The following is a 23471-nucleotide window of genomic DNA, read 5'->3' as shown; positions in this document are numbered from 1 at the left end:
ATACGACAAATTAAAGAAAAATGAAATCCTTTGGAAAACAGAGGAGGAAGGGAGGAGAAAATGGCTGAAAGTTAGATGACTACACAGAGGTCAGGATAAGGGTCAGGTGTTTGGTGAGAAATGAAGAGCATTACAACAGGATTGCATGCGCAAGGGAAGTCGCCTCAGAAACCAGTTTAAAAATGACAGTAAAAGTAATTGGGAAAACAATGGAGGAAAAATGAAGAGGAAATGTTTCTGGAACCACGCAGAGGAAAAAAGTGCGGGATTCAAGGAAACAAACATCACATTTGGTGGCAAGATATGTAGTAAATGACTCACGCAAAAAAAAAAAAGGGCTAAAGTTGGGTATGAGGAAATCCCAGCGAAATCAATGAGCTTCAGCTGAGAGATTTAGACCTATCTAACATTTTTAAAATATCTTTCATGGTTACATTGTTAAAACTCCTGATAATCAAAGAATAACCCAGCTGTTTCTAACAACAAGAAAGAATGAATGGATTGCTGTGTTTGAAGTTTTCCAACACAGTTAAGTCTCAAGACAGGGCTGTATATCTAGCATAGGTCAAGGATAGGAGACACAAGGTTGACAGCTTTGCTTTAAAGTTCAAGCGACAGAAGTCCTTGTATTATCTATGGACTCAGGGCACTCCTATAGGTAAGAAAGGAAGGTCAAACAGGACTATTCTTACTAACCAGGGCTTCAAGTATCCAAACAAGCAGCTTCACCGAGACTACTTTAGAACATAGTCTATAGAGAGATGGCAGTTTTGTATAGGATACTAGTCCCTACACTTCATAGTATCAAGAACCAAGACCATATTTTTAAGGCACTAGAAAAAAGATTTATGGATGTATATTTTTTGGAATAACAACATCAGGTTTCACTTCTATGGTAACTGTTATGGTTACCATTTGTCTTCAGATTTGCCAACAGTTTCAATCCAGTACCATTTCTCCTAACTTACACAAATATGGCCCTATCTACTCTTTAACTTCTGTAATTGTTTGGCATCCCTAAATTTAATCCACACTGTAACCAACACTGTACAGAGATTTATTGATTGTGTACATTGTATGTGAGGGAGAGGAGGAAATGTCTGTCTTATTACTCAGTGACCATTATTTAAAAGCACTCCATTTGATAGCCCTGATGGGCAGAGGGAAGCTTGTCATTTGTGGGGGGCAGGGAGATGAGTGACATGGCTTACCATATGATTAAAAAAAGTTTGCTGACAATATTAAGCGAAGAGCTGGAACATTTTTAAGCAGTGACCACACACTATGTGATAACCTCTTTCATGCCTATAGAGTGAATGATTTAAGGGGGGAGAGTAATTGTGTGATGGAAGTTGTTATCTATTCCAGAATCATTCTGAACACTATATTAATATAATTCTCCAATGCAGTATTTAGAGCTACGGATGGATCTGTCTTAATCAGCCAGTGGAGAATGTGCATTCCCTCTTAGGGTAGGGCCACACCATGTGGAAATTCTTCTTTCAGATCTGGCCAAGCATACCTTGATAGATCCACTAAATCTGCCATCTAGCTGTGGTTTCTCAAGCCATTCTTAGGTGTAGACAATGGGACATTGAAACAAGTGTCATAGAACAATTTGGAAATGAATACTGCCCATGGGATCTCTGTGGCTGTCATCTGCCCAATCTGTGGTTCAATCGACAATATTATTATTGTATTTCACACACACCTTCCCAGGACTCAGTATCCTAGATTTATATCTGAGAATTAGTTATACAAAGTTGAAGGCACGCCTCTTTCTCAACGGAAGTGAGTCTCCCAATGGGGATTTCCATTCACCTTGTGTATTGATAAAAAGAAAAGAATTTGTAGGGAAGAGATATGTAGAAATCCACTTCTGTTTACAGAGATTATTCATGCTAGTTAATCATCTATCCCTTTAAAGGCCTTCCCGGTTTCATTTATGAAATCAATTTAACTGCACTCCAGTATATGCTACTTAACCCCTATCCTCCACCCCACCCCCCCCCCCCAAAAAAAATCCTCCATCCAAACGTTAAAACGCACACACATTTGGGAGCCGGTTGAGTAGCTCTCTCCGGTCAAGATGTTCACACCAAATGGCAGGGACAAGCCCAGGCGGTTTAGGAAGAGTGTTAAGGTGCACCGTAACATTGAGTATTGTGCCGGGGTTTTCAGTTGGTGGCTGTGAGAAAACCATTCAGAAATTCAGAGCCCTTTCGCTCCGACAAATGCTCAAGCGCCCTCCCAGATCGGATGTCTTCCCAACCTGGAAAAGGATGTAGCTGCTTTCTTTATCCAGGACTAGACACATTCATGTTATCTGCTCCTCTCCGTCGAGAGTAGAACACCGCCTTTGGTGAATGTAAAAAGAGCCCGTGCAGCGAGAAACTGGCCCCATCCGTGCGCTGAGCTCCGCATAGATAGACAAAGAAAGGGCTTTGGGTGTCTTCCCCGCTCCTCCGCGGACAGGTAAAGACTTACCTTATGAGATTCTGCAACCCCTGCTTACTCGAATTCCGCCTCAAGATCGCGCTGGTCATGGTGGGTGGAAATGAACCCCGGGCAGGCTCCGAATTCCTGCTGCCAAATCCTCCCTTTTCTTTCCCTCTCTTACCCTGCTTTTTAAGATAATCTTGTTAGTTGTTCGTGCCGGCTCGTTCTCTCCCTCGCGCGCGCTCTCTCTTTCTCTCTCTCCCTTTCCCTGTTCAGGAAGTTCTGCAGCTGGTTTCCTTTTGTTTCTCTAAGCCCCCCATCCCACTCCCACCCAACCCCCCTTGCCTCTTCCACCTCTGCTTTCTCCTCCTCAGCCTAGTTGAAATGTCAGGGAAGAGAATTTTTCAGAGAGCTTGCAAAAGGGTCCCTCCCTGCTCCCATCAGATTGCTGAATGAACTCAGGGTGAAGTTGAAAGCCCTTCGCTGTCCAGAGTTCATTCCCTTCATTAGGTGTCCTGTTCTCATCAATAAGCATTCCCCCCCCCACACACACTTATGATTTCCATCTGTTCCTCACCACCCTCCCTTCCTCTTTGTCTCTGCTTCCCTTTTATCTTTTCACTATTTGTTGTCCCATTCCATAAAAAGGAACCAAAAGTTCACCACTGAAGTTAGTCTTGCAGTACCATCCTAAGAGGAGTTACAGCCCACAGGAATTTTCCTCCAGGCTAGACTGGACAGGGATTCTCTGGCCATCTGGGAATGGACCAGGGGTCAGTGGGGGAGGCAGTTGTGATTTTCCTGCATTGTGCAGTGGGTTAGACTAGATGACCTTTTAGGTCCCTTCCGGGTTTTTTGCTAACCATAGCTTCCTAGTGCATACACATACATGAAAAACCCAGTGACATGATTGTCACTTATGATAAACAAGAACACTGCCCTCATTTGCGAGACTGGACAATATGCACAGAAGAGTTGCATTGTAGAGTAATGAAAACACACACACACACACACACACACACACACACACACACACACACACACTTCCAGTAGAATCAGTTTGATGGCAAAAAGGTTGAGTTTTCAGAAATCTTAGCTGAGTGCTGGGAGCCAACAAAACTCTTTTCAGTCTGCACCCAGACCACAATAAATATAAACCAGTCATGTCTGATGGACTAACCAAGGCTTCTGTCATTCAGTGTTACAAGTCAGCCATATGCTGAGCACTAGTTCACATGTAAGTTCCAGAGGATGCATCCAATCTAGTGCTCCATCATTCCCAACCATGAAGAAACTACAGAGAATCAACAAAGGAAAGCTCTTATGCTTATGCCCAATTTAAGCTTCCTAGAAGTATGCAGTTGATGTGGATGATCCTAATCTGTTCTTGTCCCATGGCCACTTACTGAAGTTACAGCAGAATAACAGGAGCAGTGGAGACTGCACAGGTGGTGTCTGACAGTTTGGTGCCACATTGTGTCCCTTCTCCATTGAAGAGTGTCCTCCACCCTAGACTTATCCGGGAAGCAGGAGAAACTCCCATGCAGAAGTGCCCAGCTTCAGGAAATGAGAACTCAACTCCTACCATTATGAGAGGCACTCTTAAATTTGTTCACACAATAACCAAGGGCCCACATATGTACAACCTCTTGCTGCATGTTTCCCTAAAGAGGAGGAGTGTACAGGATTCAAAGAAGTATAGATTGCATGGAACTTCTTGAACATGAGCTTTAAATTGTAGGAGTTCTCAGCCTCTACAATTTCCCAGCACAGAGAAATTATATGGTGTGTGGTGGAATTAGAAATAGAAAATAGAGGATAGTTCCCATTTCCCATGAACACCATCCACTTCATGCAAGGTACTCAACATTATTTTTTATTTATTTCATTTATACCCCATCTTTCTCCCCAATGGGGACACAAACATGGTTTATATTGATCTCCTTTCCTCTATTTTATCCTCACACCAGCCCTGTGAAACAGGAGCATAGATTTCTCAGTTTCTGGGGAAAGGAGGACATGAGGATGAGCCATATTTAAGAAGGAGAAGGAGGAGTTTGGATTTATACCCTGCCTTTCTCTCCTGTAAGGAGACTTGAGGCATCTTACAAACTTCTTTCTCTTCCTCCCCCCACAACAGACACCTTGTGAGGTAGGTGGGGCTGAGAGCATTCTGAGAGGACTGTGACTAGCCCAAGGTCACCTAGCAGGCGGAATATGTAGAAGTGGGGAAACAAATCCAGTTCTTCAGATTAGAGTCCACCGCTCTTAACCACTAAACCATACTGGCTCTATATTACATTATCTAAATTAAATTATTTCAATATGAAATTATTTATATTTCCAAAAACCATATGCCATTAACAATTAATCATGTGGCTATTAAAAATTCACTCATAATAGTCTTAATCTCAGTTTTTAAAAAAGCTGTGGCCATTTCCGCATGGCAGCCCGAAGCGGCTGGTCAAGCGCTTTCAGCGCCGACTCCAAAGACGCTTGACACTGTCCGCGACGGACGGTCCGGAAGAAGGCGGGCAGTCAGCGCTGAGCGCCGGGCGCCCGCAAGATTTATTCTCGGCTTGTCCCTGGGCCTCCGGCGTAATGCGGCTGGAGGCCCAGGGACAAGGTGAGTGCCGGGTTGGGGAGGCGCCGTGAAGCCGCTGCCGTTCGCTCAGCAGCGGCTTCACAGCGGCGTATTCCAAAAAGAACGCTTCTTAGCGTTCTCGGAATACGCCGGCTGCGGGCCAGCCGGGCGGCGCGGCTGCGCTGCAGCTGTGCACCCCCCCCTTGCGAATGGCAGCCTGGAGACGGCGTTTTTACCGTCTCCAGGCCGTCATTTTCCGCCCGTGCGGAAACGGCCTGTAAGAGGAGAGGAAAGATGTCATTAACTCCTTCACTGAGACAGAGTAAAATATTTCATTTGCATGTGAAAGGAAATGCTTCCTCCCCCTTTCTCTTTGCCTCAAAACTACCCTGTGAGACAGGTGAAGTGGACAAAGTGTGACTGGGCCCTGGCCACATAGTGGGCTTCATGACTAAGTGTGGATGGATTAGAAAGTTGGGTCTACCCACTACCAACTACAGCACTCACATACTGAATACTCAGTATGAATCTCCAAAAGCATTTTACAACCAAGAACAAATACTCGATTCTCAGCTATGCTGGCCTGACAATATGGAAGCCTTTATTAAGTTTAAGTAGGATCCAGGACAGCAGAATCACCTCACTTTCCATATTTGGGGAACCAGCTTTACAACCACCTACCACCTCCTCCTCCTCCTCCTGCTCCATCCTATGTACAGATGCACAGAGGCCAAAAAAGGGGGGGGGGGCTAAAGACAGAAATATTCCCATCTTCTCCATTTCGTTTTCTTTGTTGCAGATCACAAGATGCCAAAATCAATTTCACTTCCATCACTGGGGCCATAGGCTCACAGTGCAGGTCTAAAGACAGAAATATTCCTATCCCAGGATAGTAAAATCATCTTAACTTCCAGTATATTCTCTGTTTCAACGATCCACAGTTGAAGAGCACAAACTTTAGGCAGAACTAACAAAGATCCCAAAGAAAAAATAAAGTAAGGTAGCAGAGGGCTTCTCCTTTGTGGCAAGTAAATGACCCAAAGTCCCAGAGAAAGAAAAGCGGAGTTGGCATCCACTGTGCAAGTGGAGAAGCTGAGACTGCACAGTTTTGGCTGGCAGAGAAGTAATAATTACAGGAGCCGGAACAAAAGAATTTCAAAAACATGAAGTTCAAGAATTCATGGTGAATCCAGGATGGGAATCTATGGATTTCCTGGCTCTAGCTGAGTTGGGGCAGGGGTGTGTGTGTGTGAGAGAGAGAGAGAGAGAGAGAGAGAGAGACAGGGAGGGAGGGAGGGAGGGAGGGTGGACAAAAGGTCTGGCAGAGCGTTCCCTGGTAGGCTAGGAGACATTCAGGCAAGGTCAGCAAAAGGTAACTGGCTCACCAGGCTGATGGAAAATAATTGGATTTTGCGCTCAAGATATCTTGCATTTGCTGATGAAAATACCTTGATAGATCAAGCTGGGTGCCAGACTTTGCAAGACCCTGTCCCATCAGTAACTCAGTCTCCTGCCCAAGGTTTTGGTCACTCATTGACATAGCCTGAGGAGAGCCTTGACTTCACCTTCTCCACAGTAAGGCATTGCTATCTCCTAACATAGCTCAGCTGCCAAGGCAAATTTAGTCAGAAGGGAATCAGCGTGGACAACACACATCTAGGTGGGAAGTGGCCCTAGGTAACACTCCTTCTCACCCTTAGCTAAAGATGAAATGGAGATGGGACCATTTCTTTCTCTGAGGTAGGCCCATCAGTATGGATTGTCCACCATTTTTTTAAAAAAAATCAGGTTAAAAGACCCAGACATTTTCAAAAAAGCCCAAGAAGCTGAGCCCCCATATTGGTATGGGGGGTGGGGGCTGGGGGTTTCTCAGCATCTTTGAGTTTTTTTAGCTCTGTTAAAGCTGATCCCTAAACATTCCAAGCTGCAGAGCTCAATTCAGGCCTCAGCTCAGCTCAGCCAAGCCCAGCACTCAGCTCTGCCCCTCTGCTGTGCCTCTGCTGCCTACAAAGTCAAGCCCACCATTCAGCTCTGCACACTGCCAAGCCTCTGCAGTCTCCAAGCTCTACACACGGACATCAGAGATGGTGGTGCCGAGTTGAATGCTGGGCCTGGCCAGGCCAAACCCAGCATTCAGCTTCTGCCTGCCGCCTTCAGGCCCATGTGGACTTTGGAGGCAGAGCTTAGCAAACAAGTGAGGGGCAACAGGGGTTCCCCTCCATTTTTTAAAATGGTGGTGAGGTCAAAGCAGCCTGAAAAAATGCTGAAAAAAATCAGCATTTTGGGGGCATCCACTTTTTGACACCCTTAAATTACCACCATTATTTTGGGTTCAGCTTTATCTGGATGCACAGCCCTACCCACCTAATCACAGCAATAATGCAATTTATTAGCGTCCGTCCTGTGAAGGCACACCATAATTCTCTCTCTTTCCCCCACCCCACTCCCACCCCCCTATTACCTATGTCAGAGTTGGACTTGCTGGCTACAGGCAATTCATTCTTCAGTCCAACCACTGAGGCCTTATAATTGCTAGACTGATGGATCTTCCCTTCTTTCTCGATGTCGTTTCTTCACAGACAGTATTGCCCATTGAAGGTTCCCTCCTCCTCTTATCTTTACAAAAACATACAAAACTAGCCCTGTGCCTCCTAGTTGCTACGAAAGCAAACCACTGACTGAACAGGAGAACCTGACAGTGCAGCTTCATGGTGCTACCCAGCAGCAAGGGGGATTGGGCAGAGAGAGAGAGGTGTTACCCTGCTGGCAAATGGGGTCTGACAGGCCTATTGGTGGCACTGCCCTGCCAGGAAATTCCAGAGACGAGAGGGGAAAGCCCTGCAGTGCCTTCCCATAGTTTACACCGTTGCTGAGAGTGTGTGATTGCCCAAGGTTGCCCAGCAAACTTCCATGGCAAAATGGGGATTCACACCTGATCTCCCATATCTTAGTATGACACTTTAACCATTATATGACACTGGTTCTCTTGGCATGATCCACACATATGAAAATATCAAGCCAGACCAATGACTAACTTCGGTTATGATATGGATTTTAGAAGTATGTGGTTGTCATAGAGGGTAGGATAATGAGGGAGGGGGTGTCAACATAATTGTAAAGAATGAGAAGGAAAGAAGAAGAGGGACTAACTTTAAATATATTAACCTATCTGTAGCTTCTATTTCAAGGCAATTTGTAACGAGATGATACTGTCTGATTTTGACTTCACATCACTCTGTCTTCCTCATCCAGACAGTGAAAGGAATTTCATGTGATGGAAAGAGACACAAAGCTCTAGAATAGTATAGTCTAGCAAGCATTTCCTCTCCAGTGGGAACTGGAGTTCTCTAAGGGAGCTAGGGCTCTCTAAAAGAAGTCTCAATACACTCCTCAAACGTACTCAAACTTGTAATGATTTGTTTAGAGACATCCTGATGATTCATCGGGATTAAACCCATGTAAACTTGTGTATAGCTGTATTCAAATACTCTCTTCTCTTCAAATAATCTTTCTGCTTTAAAGGAGTAACTCTTCAGGCAGAATTTTTAAAGGCTGAGACTTAAGAGTTATGGCATCACCAGCAGTGATGGTAACAAAATGCGACCATGGTCTAGCAGTCACCATGCTCTTAATATAGCTTGGTATGCAACAAAATCCATAGCAAGCTGAGGAGGGGCAGATAGGAATGTATAAGACTGACTGTGGTGACAAGGGGAGTTTTGGAAGCATGTGGGTGTCATCAAGGCAGAAGAAGTGTAGGGCAGGAAAAGACTAATCAACGCAGTGGTCTTCACTGAAGAGACTACTGCCAGTAGTCATACACAGTTGTATCCACTAGTTAGGTTGACAGAAGTAATAGCTGGGATGAACTGCATTCTGTAGTACCTGGTTCATCTGGACTGTCCAGTGCTGAAAAAACATTTATTTATTTATTTAGGATATAAGGGAGCTTTTAATTAAAAACTACATTGCAATAGTTAAATCAAACCAATCAAATATAAGCCATTGTATAGATCCTATTTTCCAAATAAGTAATACGTGGATTTTCTCTGCTTCTGTGTGACCCCTCTCCAACACACATTCATATCACTCTGTGTCTTCAGACAGTACCAGGACTAAATACTCAAGGATATTTGAATGCTCAAAGGGCATTTAGGATCTGGGTGGCTTGTGGGGGGGGGGGGTGGAATTAAAGGTGAAAGTGGGTAGAGGAGAAACAATAAGATCTTTCTGGAATTAATAAAGAGTACAGCTCTGTTCACAAATCCAGACTGTACATGGTCAGTGCAGAGTGGTGTGCCCCTGCCACAACCTCTGTGCATTCCTAGGAAGGTGTGAATAGATTCCTAAACCCACTCTTAAAAGAGAGCCTCTCAAAGCAATTCAGAGTCCTGAACAAAGAAGGTTCCCAACTGCACATAAAGCTGAACCCATATAGGGTTCATATCGTATAGGATTCTGTTCATAACATCAACAGAAAATTGGAAGTGGGGTGGAAGAACAGCAAACTCAATCCCACTCCCCCTCTGTATGTTTCAACATATCCAGTGTGATGATAAGAACATATCCAGCGTCATAGACTTGCTGGGCCAGGAGTCTGCTCCCTCTTGCCACGGGAAAATATTGCACGGTGGAACTGTAGGACAAACTCCATTAGGGACCAGAGAGGTGACAGAAAGGTGCCAAAGAGCCCCTACAATGACCTCACTCCTCTCCATACTCAAGCCCACCATCCACTATGTCCTGCCCACCAGGAAAAGATAATCCTCATATCTTTGTTTTCCTGATTGTTTCTCTCAATTATTTTTTTTTAAATTAAGTTTATTAAGAATTTCAAATTACAGTTATTTTAAAAGCAATACAGATTTTACACAGATCAAAAAACATTTCAACATATTTCATTCCAAAATTGATTTCTACTCAGAAGAAAATAAATTTTACATAATTTCATTTAGGATTGAATCTTATCTCTTCTTCCATGCTTTGTATTTATATGCTTCTCTCTGGTTATACAATCGTTCAACTAATAATAAAAGAAAAAAGACTTCTACTGTCTTCTTTCTATACATCCTTGCTTAAAGAATAAAACATGGAGTCACTTTGCGGTAAAAAAAACCTTACTCCCAAGAGTTTTAATTTACTCCTGACCTATAGCAATCATCCCTCTAACTTCTAAATCAAATATAAATATTATAACTTATAATAATGTTTAAACGGCTTCCAGATTTCTTTGAATCTTTCTACGTCGTCTTTCAGTCTCCAAGTTAATAAGTCCAGGTCCATTATTTCTTGCATCTTTTCTTCCCATTTTTTCACAGATGGTGTTTCTTTTTCCAGCACTTTGCAATTTCTATTCTAGCCACGGTTATCATATAGAGGAAGAGAATATCATTCCTTAGTATTTTTTTGTCTTTAATCAATCCCAACAAAAATATTTCTGGTTTTAGACATACTTTCGTCTTCAATATCTTTCGCATTTGTATTGCTATTTTCTTCCAATATTTTTTTATACACCTACAACTCCACCACATGTGGATATAAGAGCCTTCCTTTTTCCTGCATTTCCAGCATTTGTCATTTTTTTTGTTATCCATTTTCGACAGTTTTACTGGTGTATAGTACCACCTGTTGTATACCTTTATGAAATTTTCCTTCAAATTTGTAGATAGTGTAAATTTGTTTTGCCGTTTCCAAATTTTCCCCCACTCGTCTAGTGATATATTTTTTTTTAGGTCAAAAGACCATTTTAACATCACTTCCTTAACTTCATTTTGTTCTGTTTTAAACCTTAACAGTAATTTATATATTCTACTAATTAATTTTCTGTTTCCTCTACTAATCAAATCATCAAATTCGTTCTTTTTTTTTTGGCTATCCAATTTTACTTTATCTTTTTTGAAAATTTCATAAAGTTGGTGGTACGTATACCAATGACAAATAGCTTCCTTATTAAGAATTTCTTCTCTCTTTTTTAATTCAATGCCATTATTTATTATGTTTATTGTATTTTCATATGATGGCCAATTCCAATCCTTGCTATATTCTTTTATCTGCAGTGTTTCTGCCCTCGAAACCCATCTGGGCATTTTCTGATAAAGTCTTATCTTATATTTAACCCATATGTTCCATAATATTTTCCTTACATAATGGTTTTGGAAGATTTTATTATCTTTTCCTTCTCCTACTGGCCACAGATATCCGTGCCATCCTTTTACTAAGTCGTATCCTTCTAATGTTAATATCTTGCGATTTTTTAAGAAGATCCAGTCTGTCATCCAGACTAGCATATTAGAATCGTAATAAGCCTGTAAGTCCGATAATTTTAACCCTCCCCTTGCTTTTTCATCTATTAGTGTTAGGTAGTTTATTCTCGATCTTTTCCCATTCCAAATAAATTTTACTAATGCTCTTTTCCATTTTTCGATTGTTTTTGCGGTCAACATTGTTGGTACATTTTGAAAGATGTACATCAGTTTGGGCATGATGTTATTTTTTATCACCGCTATTCTCCCTAGAAAGGATAGATTTAATTTGTTCCATCTTTCTATATCCTGTTCTACTTCTGCCCACTTCTTTTTATAGTTATTTTCGTATAGTGCGTTGTTTTGATTTTCTAATATTATACCTAAATATTTCACTTTCTTTTCCACCTTGTATCCCGTATTTTCCTGAAGTTGTGTGTTTTCAACATTTGTCAGGTTTTTTGTCAATATTTTTGTTTTCTCATTATTTACTTTAAATCCTGAAACTTTCCCAAAATCAGTCAATTTTTTTTGTATTATTGGTATATTTTCTGCTGGTTCTTCTACAAATAGGACTAGATCGTCCGCAAATGCCCTGTATTTATGTTCACAATCTTTAACTTTAATTCCTTTCCAGTTTTTATCTTCATTTATTTTACGTCCCAGAATTTCCAATTGTATATTGAATAGTATTGGTGATAAGGGGCAACCTTGTCTAGTACCTTTATTTATACTAAATTTATTTGTAGGGTTTCCGTTTATTAGTATCGATGCCCACTGATTTTTGTATATTGACTCAATTGCTTTTTTGAATTCACCTTCTATTCCTATCTTTCTTATGACACTGTTCAAAAATTGCCAACTTACATTATCGAAAGCTTTTTCAGCATCTAGAAAAACTAGAGCTGCTTTTTTCCCTGGTTTGTGGCTTAGGTACTCTATCATGTCAATTACTAATCTTATATTCTCTCTACTGCTTCTTCCTGACATAAACCCTACCTGGTCTTCTCCAATGTATTCTTTCAGAAATTTCTTTTTTAATCGTTCTGCTAAAATTTTTTGCAAATATCTTGTAGTCTACATTGAGAAGGGATATAGGTCTGTAATTTGATACTTCCAATGCTTTTTGTTGAGTTTTTGGAATCAGTGTGATAAAAGCTTCCTCCCATGTCTTTGGTATTCCTTTCCCCTCCAACACTTCATTAAACAGTGCTAACATGTTCGGTAATAATATTTCTTTCATCTTTTTATAGTATTTTGGTGACAGGCCATCCGGACCGGGGGCTTTATCATCTTGTAGGTTGTTAATTACACTTATAATCTCCTCTCTTGTTATATTCTTATTTAACTCTTCCAGATCTTCTACATTTATCTTTGGGGTTTTCATTTCTTTTAAATATTGTTCTATTAGGTGTATAGATTTTCCTCCTTCTTTATATAGTTCCTCATAATATTCTATAAATGTTTTTTCTATTTTGATTTCATCTGTAATGATCTCATTTTTATCCCTAATCCGTGTTATCGTCCTTGATTCTTTTTCTTTTCTTAATTTTTGTGACAACCACTTTCCTGGTTTGTTGCCCCATTCAAATTCTCTCTGTTTCAAAAATTTTAGGTTTTTCACTATCTCAATTTGGTATTTTTGATCTATTTTTTGTTTCAAATTTTGTATCTTCTTTCTAATTTTTTTATTCTCTGGTCTCATAATCAAATCTTTTTCTAGCTTATCTAATTCCTCTAGTGTTTTCTTTTGCTCTTGTTCTTGTTCTCTCTTAATCCTTGCTTCTTGTTGTATAAATATGCCTCTGGCATACGCTTTACTAGCCTCCCAAATTATCTTTTTGTCTTCTACTGATCCATTATTTACCTGAAAAAATTCTTTCATTCTTAATTCATTTGTTTCAAATACTTTCTTATTTTGTAGCAGCCAATTTTTGATGGTATATCCTCTACTTTTGTTCTTTTTAGTTATGATCTGCCAGCTAACTGGGTTATGGTCAGACACCAATCGAGGTAGTATTTTAATTTTTTTTGTTTTGAAATTCAATAGCTCTGTCGCCCAAATCATATCGATTCGGGTAAGGCTCGCATGCCTGTTTGAAAAGAAAGTAAATTCCTTCGAATTCCTTTCTTTCTCTCGCCACACATCCTTCAAGTTTAAGATATTTATAAAGTCAAAAAATGATGATGGAAATACGCCACTAGTTGTGTCTTTTTTTCCCTTCCTATCCATTGCATTGTTCACTATTCCATTGACATCTCCCATTATGATTATATTGTCGTACATAAATTTTGTTATTTCCTTTAACATATTTTTAAAGAACTGAGATTTGTTTTTGTTGGGTGCATATATTCCTATTAATAGTGTTTTTAAGTTATTTATTCTTACCTCTATCCCAATATATCTTCCTGTCTGATCTTCGATAATCAGTCTTGGATCAAACTTTTCTTTTACGTAAAATGCCACTCCCTTTTTCTTTTTCTCACTTGTCGCTTGAAACAGCATTCCTAGTTTTTTACATTCTATAATTTTCCTGTCTTTTCTTCTTATATGCGTTTCTTGAACACAAATTATTTCGTGTTTAATTTGGTGTAAATACCTAAAAATCTTCCTCCTTTTATTTGGACTATTTAGTCCATTTACATTTATAGTTAACAAATCCACTGTCATAGCTTTGTTAGTTTGTTATTATAGAGTGGCCAACAATTCAAAGTTTCCCTTGAGACTTGTTCTTACATACCAAGTTGATTAATTCAGATATATAAATACATGTATTGTTTTGGAAAAAAGAGTGGTAAGTATAACACTGAAATTGCGTAAAAAAAAGAAGGGGGACCCTCCTTCAAAAAAAAAGGAAGATGAGAAGAGATGTATAGATATAAAAAATAAAAAAAATCACCTCCTAAATTTACTCATTAACAACATAAATCCCTTTTACTATTCGTATTGTAAGGTGTTAGTAGACACAAGAATGGTTATATGGTCCAATTAATCATTACCTATACATAAAATATGGTTCATCACTTACAATTTTTTCTTCCTCCCTTCAGACTTTTGTTCCCCATTTTTTCTTTCAGAAAATCTTGTGCTTGCTGTATTGAGTCTATAACAATTCTTTCTGAATTCCATATAAAACTTACACCCTCCAGCATCCCCCATCTGAAAACGATATTATTTTCTTTTAACCAGTTCTTTAGGGGGGTGTAGTCCTTCCTTTTTCTTAGAATATGATTCGGGACTTCTTTCAGTACTATCACCTCTTGTCCCTGGATTTTAAGTCTTTCTTTAGAATGCTTCATTAAGACTTCGTCCCTTGTTCTTTTCCTTTCAAAAATTATTATTATATCTCTTGGTGTGTGATTATTCCTTGCAAATCTGGAGTTTGCTCTAAAGATCTTTTCTATATCCTGATCCAAGTCTTCTTCCTCCATTTGCAAAAATTCTCCTAGTGCATTAATCAGCTTTCTTCTTACATCTTCTTTTCCTTCTTCTTTACATCCTCTTATTCTCAGCTGGTTTTCTTTCAATTTTAGTTCCATCAGAGCCATTTGGTCTAGCAGTTGTTCTTGTTGGTTCTTCATAATTTCTACGTTACTGTCCGTTACTGTCATTTCGTTTTTTATACTTCCTACTTCTTTTTTAAGTTCCACCATCGATGTTTCTATCTTCTTAACTTGGCTCATATCCTTTTTTATTTCTAATATTTCTTTTTCAAAGGATTCAAATCGTTGATCTAATTTGTCCAGTTTGCTCAATTTGCCATTCACATCTTCCTGAAAGGAAACTATCAAGTCTGTAAGCTGGTCCAGTCTCGTATTCATTTCAGTGTAGTTTCTTTCTGGGGTCTTTCCACTATTTCCATTATTACCATTCTTGGCTCTGGTCGCCATTCTTATAATAATCAGCTCCTTTTATTCCCTCTTGCCCTTCTATCTCACAGTCCCACTATCTTTTTCTCTCTTCTTTCCAGTCTCTACTTTTTCGTCCTCTTATGGTTGGCCACTCTGGGTCGTTTGGACTCTATGGTTTCATTCCACTCTTTTGTTTATCAGCCGGAAACAAAACAGTGTTCGAGCTTGCTTTGCGTTACGTAACCTCTTCCTTTCCTGCACTGTTTCCGGGTGTCGTCCTTTTCGTTTTAACCCTTTTATTACCTCTTTCTGGCAAGCCTGGTTTTCACAAACGCCGTCCGTTAGATTATTTATTTAAAAGGTAAGTTTATGCACTCACCCTTTCAGCTTTATTTCTTCTTTTTGCCGCAACTGTTGAGCCTTTGGGCTCTGGGCTGCGTAGTTTGCGGCACCTTTCTTCCCCTCCTAGTTTCTCCTCCCAGTTGCGGTTACGTCTATATTTTACGTTTCTTCTTCTAGTATTTCACTCCTGCTATAGGTATATTTATATTTAGTTCTTACTCCGCTTCTCCGTTTCTCTCCCGGCAAAGTTTCCGCCCTCCGTGGAAGAGAGCGTTGACTCCTTCGGCTATCTTTCTGCTATCGTTCCCTTGCCTTGTAAATGGCGCTTTCCCCCCGAGTCTTCCCTTTTCTCCCAGTGAAAAGCCTTCCCCTGGCTCCCGCTGGGTTTTTGGGGCGCTGGGGTGCCGCAGCGATTTCTCAGCCTTTTCTTCCTCTGCTTGCACTGCTTCAGAGGCTCTTGGGTTTCGCTACAAGCCCAAGAATTTAGAATAAACAAGGTTTTGGGACCGCTACCTTCTCAGGTGCGGCTAGCCGTCACGGAGTCCTACCGGAAGTCCCCCGTTTCTCTCAATTATTAAACAATTCCCTGCATTCACTTTATTCATAGTGGAATAGGGGTGATCTGAGCAAATCTTCTGCAAGGCAAATCAAATCTTCTGCAAGGCAAATGTTTTAACTGCAAGGCAAATCAAATATCCACCCTGTCCCATATTTGTGGCTGGAAGGTGGTATCCCAGTATTCTTTCTCCCAGACCAGGATGAGTACCGGTAATGAAATCAGAAGAGGGTTAACTGCAGCAGGTGCCTGTCCATCATATGTTCTCTGAATTCTTATTTCAACGGCTGCAAGAAATTCCAGCAGTAGCGTAAAATGCTTCAGGCCATACTTTACTGTGAGACAGGCATGTGCAAATGATTCCCAACGCAGGGACACTTACCACAGTAAATCCTGCAATGCAACACAATCAACTGGAGAGGAAAAAATTACAGGACCCTGTCGTCAACTAGGGTTCAGCTGCTTGAAGAAAAAAGTCTTGCCCCTTTAATACAGGCTTAATGTAACATTATTTGCCAAGTGATGTTAGCTACCTCCATGCCATGATTAACATTGGCTGTCTATTTCTACACATGAAGCCAAGTGAAGGACCATTTTTCTCCAAGTCTGTGGGCAACCGTGACCTCAGCAGAAGAGGAAGAATATAAACGTGAGAGAAACTTCAAGGGAGGAAGTGAATCAACTTCTGTGGTGGGACGAAGGGGGAGTCCCAGAGAAAGAAATGCACACCAGCCTTCTTCCATCACACAGTCCTTTGCTATGGTGACAAAATCTCCAGGAAGCTGAAATGTATTTAACAAGGAGGACTAAAAGGTTCTACCCAAAACCAATGTTTTTTTTTTAACAAAAGGGATGATGGAGCATTTATGAGTCCCAGAGGCCATTTGGCCACATTGTCTTAACTGCTGAGCAATCTGCCTTGTAAGGCCAGCTAAAGTAACCATACAGTGAAGAAACCTGGTGACCATTTTGCTGTCATATGAAAAATGCACATTCCGTCTGAGCAAAATCCTGGGAATACATCCCACATCTCCCCTAGGCAGTGAATAAGAGAGGCTACCTAGTATTACTTTTGCCTAGGAAAGGCAAGATAAGCATGATCCCAAGCTTGGATAAAGTTTGTTTTCTCTCCAGGAATACAAAATGATCACTTGCCACTTCAACCATACCTTTTTACTTAGAATCAGAACCAAGCTATACATTCTTGGCAGAGGCTTCAACTGGACACAGATTCCCACAACAGGCTGACATTTCAGAAGTAATCTTTCTTTTGAATACCTTAATGGCCTAGATCATGTCCTTACAACCAGTGTTTTAAATTATAAGAATCAGCTGTTTTTTTAAAAAATCAGGGTTCAAAGTCATATCAATCTGGAATGTGTAGCATATTTATCAAAACAAGGCATGCAAATTCCAGCTCTGACAGAGATTTATCTGTATTCTCTACGTAGGTTGGCATGTTATAAACCTCATGTGTTTTTAATTTTCAATTGTTATGTGACCATGAACCTCTTGTTTCGCAGGTAATACTATGATGAGTACATGGTATTAAAACTGAAGATGAATACAACATAATAAATGGGAATAAAAGAAAACGCGATGCACTCAAAGCTGCTCAAACTAATGTATGTATTTATAAGTATGGTATTGTCAAGTCATAGAACAGTGGTGGCGAACCTATGGCACGGGTGCCAGAGGTGGCACTCAGAGCCCTCTCTGTGGGCACGCGCAAACAGAGTCCCCCTCCCACACGTCTAGGCTGACCTGGGCCGCTGGGCTCAATTATTAGCATTAAACCTAAGACCTAATTTTGGGGAAGGAGTGTAGGTAACCATGTCAAGCACTGTTAAACCCCACTGATTTTCATGCGAAGAACTAAAGCGCGATCCTTTACCTGGGAGTAAGCTCGGCAATAGGGCTTGCTTCTGAGTAAACCCTCCTAGGGTCGTGATTCACCCGTTGGAAGAGTTGCATGGTTGTCGAAGGCTTTCATGGCCGGAATTACTGGGGTGCTGTGTGGTTTCCGGGCTGTATGGCCCATTCTGGCATTCTCTCCTAGGAGAGAATGCTGCTAGAACATGGCCATACAGCCCGGAAACCACACAGCACCCCAGTTGCATGGTTGCTTCAAAGCAAAGCCACCGACTACCACCAAGCTTGCTCCTGAGTAACACATCTTGGAGCCAATCGTTTTTTCTAAACTAAAACCTCAGTATTCAGGTTAAATTGCCGTGTTGGCACTTTGCGATAAATAAGTGGGTTTTGGGTTGCAATTTGGGCACTCGGCCTTGAAAAGGTTCGCCATCACTGTCATAGAAGCTGTAAGCAAAGATTCTGCAGCAGGGACTGCTAGTGAACCAGAACTCCTAAATCTCAGCCCAGAATCTTCTTTGGCCCTCCTAGGTCTGCCAGGTTTGAGTTCATATATTTCTTCAGTTTGTACAATTGTTCTTTTCATATATATCTTTATCTCATAATGTTTCTCTTGCTAATGTTTAACTAATTTCCATTATTTCTAAGGGGATTTTATTTTCTATTTAGCTTACTAATTACAGTTTATTTGGTTTCTGCCAAAGGATGCATCATTAAATATAGATAAGGCAGATGGTATGTAGTATATGTTCAAGCTCTACTGATGTGTCCGTAGATATCAGTCACCTCTGTCTGCTCTTGGTAGAAAGGAAAACTAATTTGATGGCTATTTTTTCTTTCTTTTGCTTCCTTTATGTCACGTGCGCCCATCTTAAACAGTTCTGTGGGCTGAAATCAATCTGGTATCGCCCCACAATATTTACTTTAGCCCGGGATTTTCAAAAAATGCCAGTTTGGAGGTTCTTTTTAAAAGTCCTGGTTTGACCCTGTTTGTTGCATGTACTGTGCAAAAACCAGTCAGGAGCAGGACCGGTTTATTTTTCCTGCCCAGCCACCTGATAGTCCATATAAGCTGCCACTCAAAAACAGCAGCTAATCAGAGCATGGGATACTGGGTAAGCTCACAGTTCCTTTTAGCTGCCACTCAAAAGCAACAGCCAATCAGAACAATCACTTTGTCTATTTTTCTCAGTACAAGTTTTATTTTTAAATCAATTAGCAGACCTATTCACTGGTTTTCTTGCTCTGACTGCAAAATCTTATTTTAAACCATTAAAAACACAGATCAATTTCTTCCATTCCCACAGCACATACACACAAAAACCAATCGGGAGCCGGCCAACTTTATTTTCCCCGCCCAACAACCTGATCTCCCCACCTGATGCCCATTCAAGCTGCCACTCAAAAACAACAGCAAATCAGAATACGGGACACTGGGCATGCTCCAAAGAGCTTCCAAACATGCTCCAGACATGCTTCCAAAGTGAATATCAAGAAATCCGGCTCGTGCAGAACTGAAACATTTCGAACTCTGCTCCTGGGCAGAAGCAGAAAGCCGTGCATAGGCAGGAACTGGGATAAAATAGTCCAGGTATATATGATCCCGCTTCAAAGTAATTGTGCCGTACAAAAACTGCCTTTATGAATCATTGTCCTCCAAAACGTCCTATTGCTAACAGCCTGGCTCAAGTCTTGCAAGCTGGGGGCTGTGGCTTCCCTGTATGTAGTCAATCCATCTCATATTGAGTCTTCCTCTTTTCCAGCTGCCTTCAGCTGCCTTTTGTAGCATTATTCTCTTTTTCAGTGGCCCCTTCCGCACACGCAAAATAATGCGTTTTCAAACCACTTTCACAACTGTTTGAAAGCGGATTTTGCCATTCCGCACAGCTTCAAAGAGCACTGAAAGCAGTTTGAAAGTGCATTATTCTGCATGTGCGGAATGAGCCATTGACTCTTGTCTTCTTATAATGTGACCAAAGTTAGCTATGACTTAAAATACACAGCAAAAAAGTGTCCTTCACCTGCTTAACTATGGCAATATGCTCTTCCTTACTAGTTTTGCTTTTAAAATATATTTAGGAACATGTTCAAAACCCTGGCACAAACTGCAGCATTGATAAAAGAATTAAAACCTAGCTCACAGTTTGGTTCACTTATCCTTCAAGGCAGGAGCTGGTAACAGTGGTTGTTGTTGGAAGGATTTTTAGGAGAGTGAAGGAGGAGCCGTCAGTCTTATATCAATTCATTTGGCAGCCTTTGCCACTTTTCTCTTTTGTCTGCAATGGCTCATTATGCAGATTGGGTGATTTTCACTAGGCCACCCAAATCTATGCTCATGGGCATTTGCCATGGCATTATAAAGTCACTTGGTATACATGTAGAGCCACCTCCATGAAACACGATGCTAAATCTAGCTGGCTTTGAATTCAAAAAGGTTTTTTCTTCTTCTTTTGCCATGTTATTAATTCTATTACCCAGATTTTAATTCACTGGGATTACTCAAGACCTTATTAGCCTGAGTTGAAAAAACCAGTGGCATATCTATTTTGTCAGCAATGTTTCATGTGCCTTTCCTTTCCTGTCTTAGGTTCAGTTCAGAGATTACTATTAAATCTGCTGCTGTATGAGGAGATGGCAGCTACAGCTTTTCTGGTTTGTTTTCTTCCATACTGTCCTCTGTTGGGAAGATACCAGGTCCAGTTCCTAGCACCACAGGTCCTGGGAGAAGCTGTTATCTGATTTGGTATACAGTGACTTTATATGCACCCATATCACACACCCCATTCAGCAAGAAAAATAAATCTGAGTGTGCTGTACAGTAAGGGGGAGGGGGACAGCAGTGTTGCAAGGACAGGAGGGGTGGGTCTTTCTGGGAACAATGGTCGATGTAAAAGTCTGTGGAGTGCAATTCTGGCAATTCATTTTCCTTATAAAAGTCATTAGGTACTACAGCTAATTCATGGGAAGTTCAAAATATATGTATATTACCATTTATATTTGGCATGGCTGTCAGCCCCTGCCCCCTTGCCTATATATTGACATTGTACACACTCCAACGTCTACATCCCTAGGAAATGTGGTTGAAACTGAACTTCTGGGGATTGCATACCATCCTAAATGAAATTAAATGTGCAATTTGGGATCTAAGACTAAGAGAGATCCCAAATTGCACATTTAATTTCATTTAGGATGGTATTTAATCCCCAGAAGTTCTAAGTCTAAGAGAGATGTAGTGAACTCATAAAGGCTCATTCCACACACGCAAAATAATGCACTTTCAAGCTGCTTTCACAACTGTTTTTGCCATTCCGCACAGCTTCAAAGAGCCCTGAAAGCAGCTTGAAAGTGCATTATTCTGCATGTGCGGAATGAGCCAAAGATAGTTTCAAGTGGCAGTTATGCTGGTCTGCAGTAGAAGAGCAAGATTCAAGCCCAATAGCCCCTTCAAAACCAAAGAAAATTTCCAGAATATAAAGTTCCCTCCAGTAGATATCTGACAAAGGCAGCTTTGACTCTTGAAAGCTGATACCCTGAAAATCTGGCTGGTCGTTAAGGGGCTATTAGACTTGAATATTGTTGATATAATGAACTCATGTTTGCTGTGGTCTCAGCAGCAAAACAAAGATTGGCAAATTAAGTATGTCTTATCCAAAGGAGGCATCTCATTAAATGCAATCCCTTGCATTTAACTGGGGCTTTAGGTAAATGGCTGTTAAAGATAATCCCCATGAAACAGAAGCTTTAAAAATGAAAGACCCATGCTCTGTTTTCATTCTTTCCCTTTTGTAGCACTTGTTTTTAAATATTGTTGCAGTTCCAGATTAGGACAGCTTGGTACCAGGGCATAGATTTGAAATGGGTTACTAATGAAGGTCATAATCATACAAACAAATCCACAGTCCTAGAACTGTAAAGATGGGAGCTCCTTTAATGCAGTATTCTACAATGAAATATCATTTTTGATACTTATCAGTTCTGACAGATTAGTTTGTATCTACAATATTATTGTGTGCCACAAGCAGACAGCAAGACAAACTTAGGTGCACTCTGTTTTATGTAGAACAAGCAATCCTGATCAGGTCAGTTTACACCTAGGAAAAAGAAAAGTCACAGAGATAAACAAGGTACAGGACACCAGACATGCCTGAAGTAAGTGTCCTCTGCAATTAACTTATGAGACAATTTCAAATATGTGGTGATTTCAAGCACTGTTACACAGCAGGACTTTTTTTGAGCCAGTACTGAGTACCTTGGCGGGGTGCGTGGGTGGGTGCAGACTTTCATGAATCCAGATGGAGAATTGGTGTGAATCAGTGCAACCTTCCATATGAGTACCAGGAATTTTAAAAATAAAAACAAAAGAAGCACTGTACACAACTGACACTCCCAGGGTTTCCTAGGTAGTGGTTGCTACAAAAGTTGAACCGGCTTAAATTTGTAACATATATGTGTCCAAATCAACATAAAGGTGAGGATGTGAGCTAAATGAAAGAGCATGGATTTGTAGCTTGAAGCAGATACTTTAAGAGTCCTGAATTTGTTTGTGTTTTGTGTACAATTAGAGCAAAGTCACTGAAGCTCTGCTACTCAACTTCCTTCAGCTAATAAAAACACTCCTTACTCATGTTTCGGTGCTTGTGAAAGTTATTGGGGGAGCAACAGTGTTCATAAAGCCACCAAGAGATTATTATGTGAAAGCTGCTATCAAGTTGCAAATAATGATCAGAACAGAATCTGAATAGCCTGTGTGGTGTGCTCAGGTGTTTCCCAGAAAAGAATATACTACAAAGTTGTGTTGTTTTAGCCCCAGAAGATAAAGGAACAGCTACATAAAGCAATGCATTTTAAAAGTTTCTCTGCATGGCATACAGTTTCAAGTTACTCTGTTCTTATTTATCTATCTACTTATTTATTTATCTATTTATTTATCATATTTCTATGTTGCCTCTTAAGAGTCCTGCTTGAGGCAACTTGCTATTAAAAACTGGACAGTGTGTTAGGAGACTGTGCTTGAGGTAGTCTGGCCTAGGTGATCAGGGCCCTGGTACAAACAAGCTCAGAGCTGGATTAAGCCAGTTTGGGACCTGTAGCATATATTTTAAAAGGGCCCTTGTTGAAGGCTTCCTGTGGTGGCACAGGTGTACTGCCCAACAGGTAACAACACATGCAGCAGCAGCATGAGAGATAGCACACACCCTGCCTGTGCGCATGACACAACAAGGAACCAACATACACCTGCACACACAGGCCCTTTCTGCACGGCCATTGGGCCGCCCCTGCGCCGGCAGGAATTCTGCCGGTGCAAGGGTGGGGGCCGTTCGCACAGAAGTGTGCGAACGGCCCCCGCAGAGGCCAGCGCAGGAGAGGCAGCTCCGCACGGAGCCGCCTCTACCCCATCTCTCTCCCACTCACCTCGTCGCCGTCATCGCCTTGCTGGCCTCCGTAGACCCGCCCACGCTGCCCTCCGACCTCCAGGGGTCGGAGGACAGCGAGGGAGGGTCGTCGGAGGCCAGCAGGGCGACGACGGCGACGAGGTGAGTGGGAGAGGGACGGGGAAAACAGCGCATTCCCGGCGGTGCCATTC

At 41.1% G+C, this 23471-nt stretch overlaps 1 protein-coding gene across 2 annotated transcripts in view; it reads right to left on the bottom strand.

Moving 5' to 3' along the window:
* Nucleotides 1–23471, bottom strand: part of LSP1 (lymphocyte specific protein 1) — a 98651-nt gene that overhangs the window by 56140 nt on the left and 19040 nt on the right. Inside the window, exon 1 of one of the 2 annotated variants that reach the window (XM_048483404.1) lies at nucleotides 2488–2769. The exons of the other annotated variant lie outside the window; for it this stretch is intronic. Within the exon in view, the coding sequence (XP_048339361.1) occupies nucleotides 2488–2546 (59 nt within the window). The 5' untranslated portion in view covers nucleotides 2547–2769. Of the gene's footprint in view, nucleotides 1–2487; nucleotides 2770–23471 lie in introns of those variants that run through there. 2 annotated transcript variants of the gene reach the window in all.

Source organism: Sphaerodactylus townsendi, linkage group LG02 (genome assembly GCF_021028975.2).
Source record: "Sphaerodactylus townsendi isolate TG3544 linkage group LG02, MPM_Stown_v2.3, whole genome shotgun sequence".
In the NCBI taxonomy this organism is placed as follows: Eukaryota; Metazoa; Chordata; class Lepidosauria; order Squamata; family Sphaerodactylidae; genus Sphaerodactylus; species Sphaerodactylus townsendi.
The sequence above is the reverse complement of the archived record's forward strand: the minus strand, read 5'-3'. Positions and strand labels throughout refer to the sequence as shown.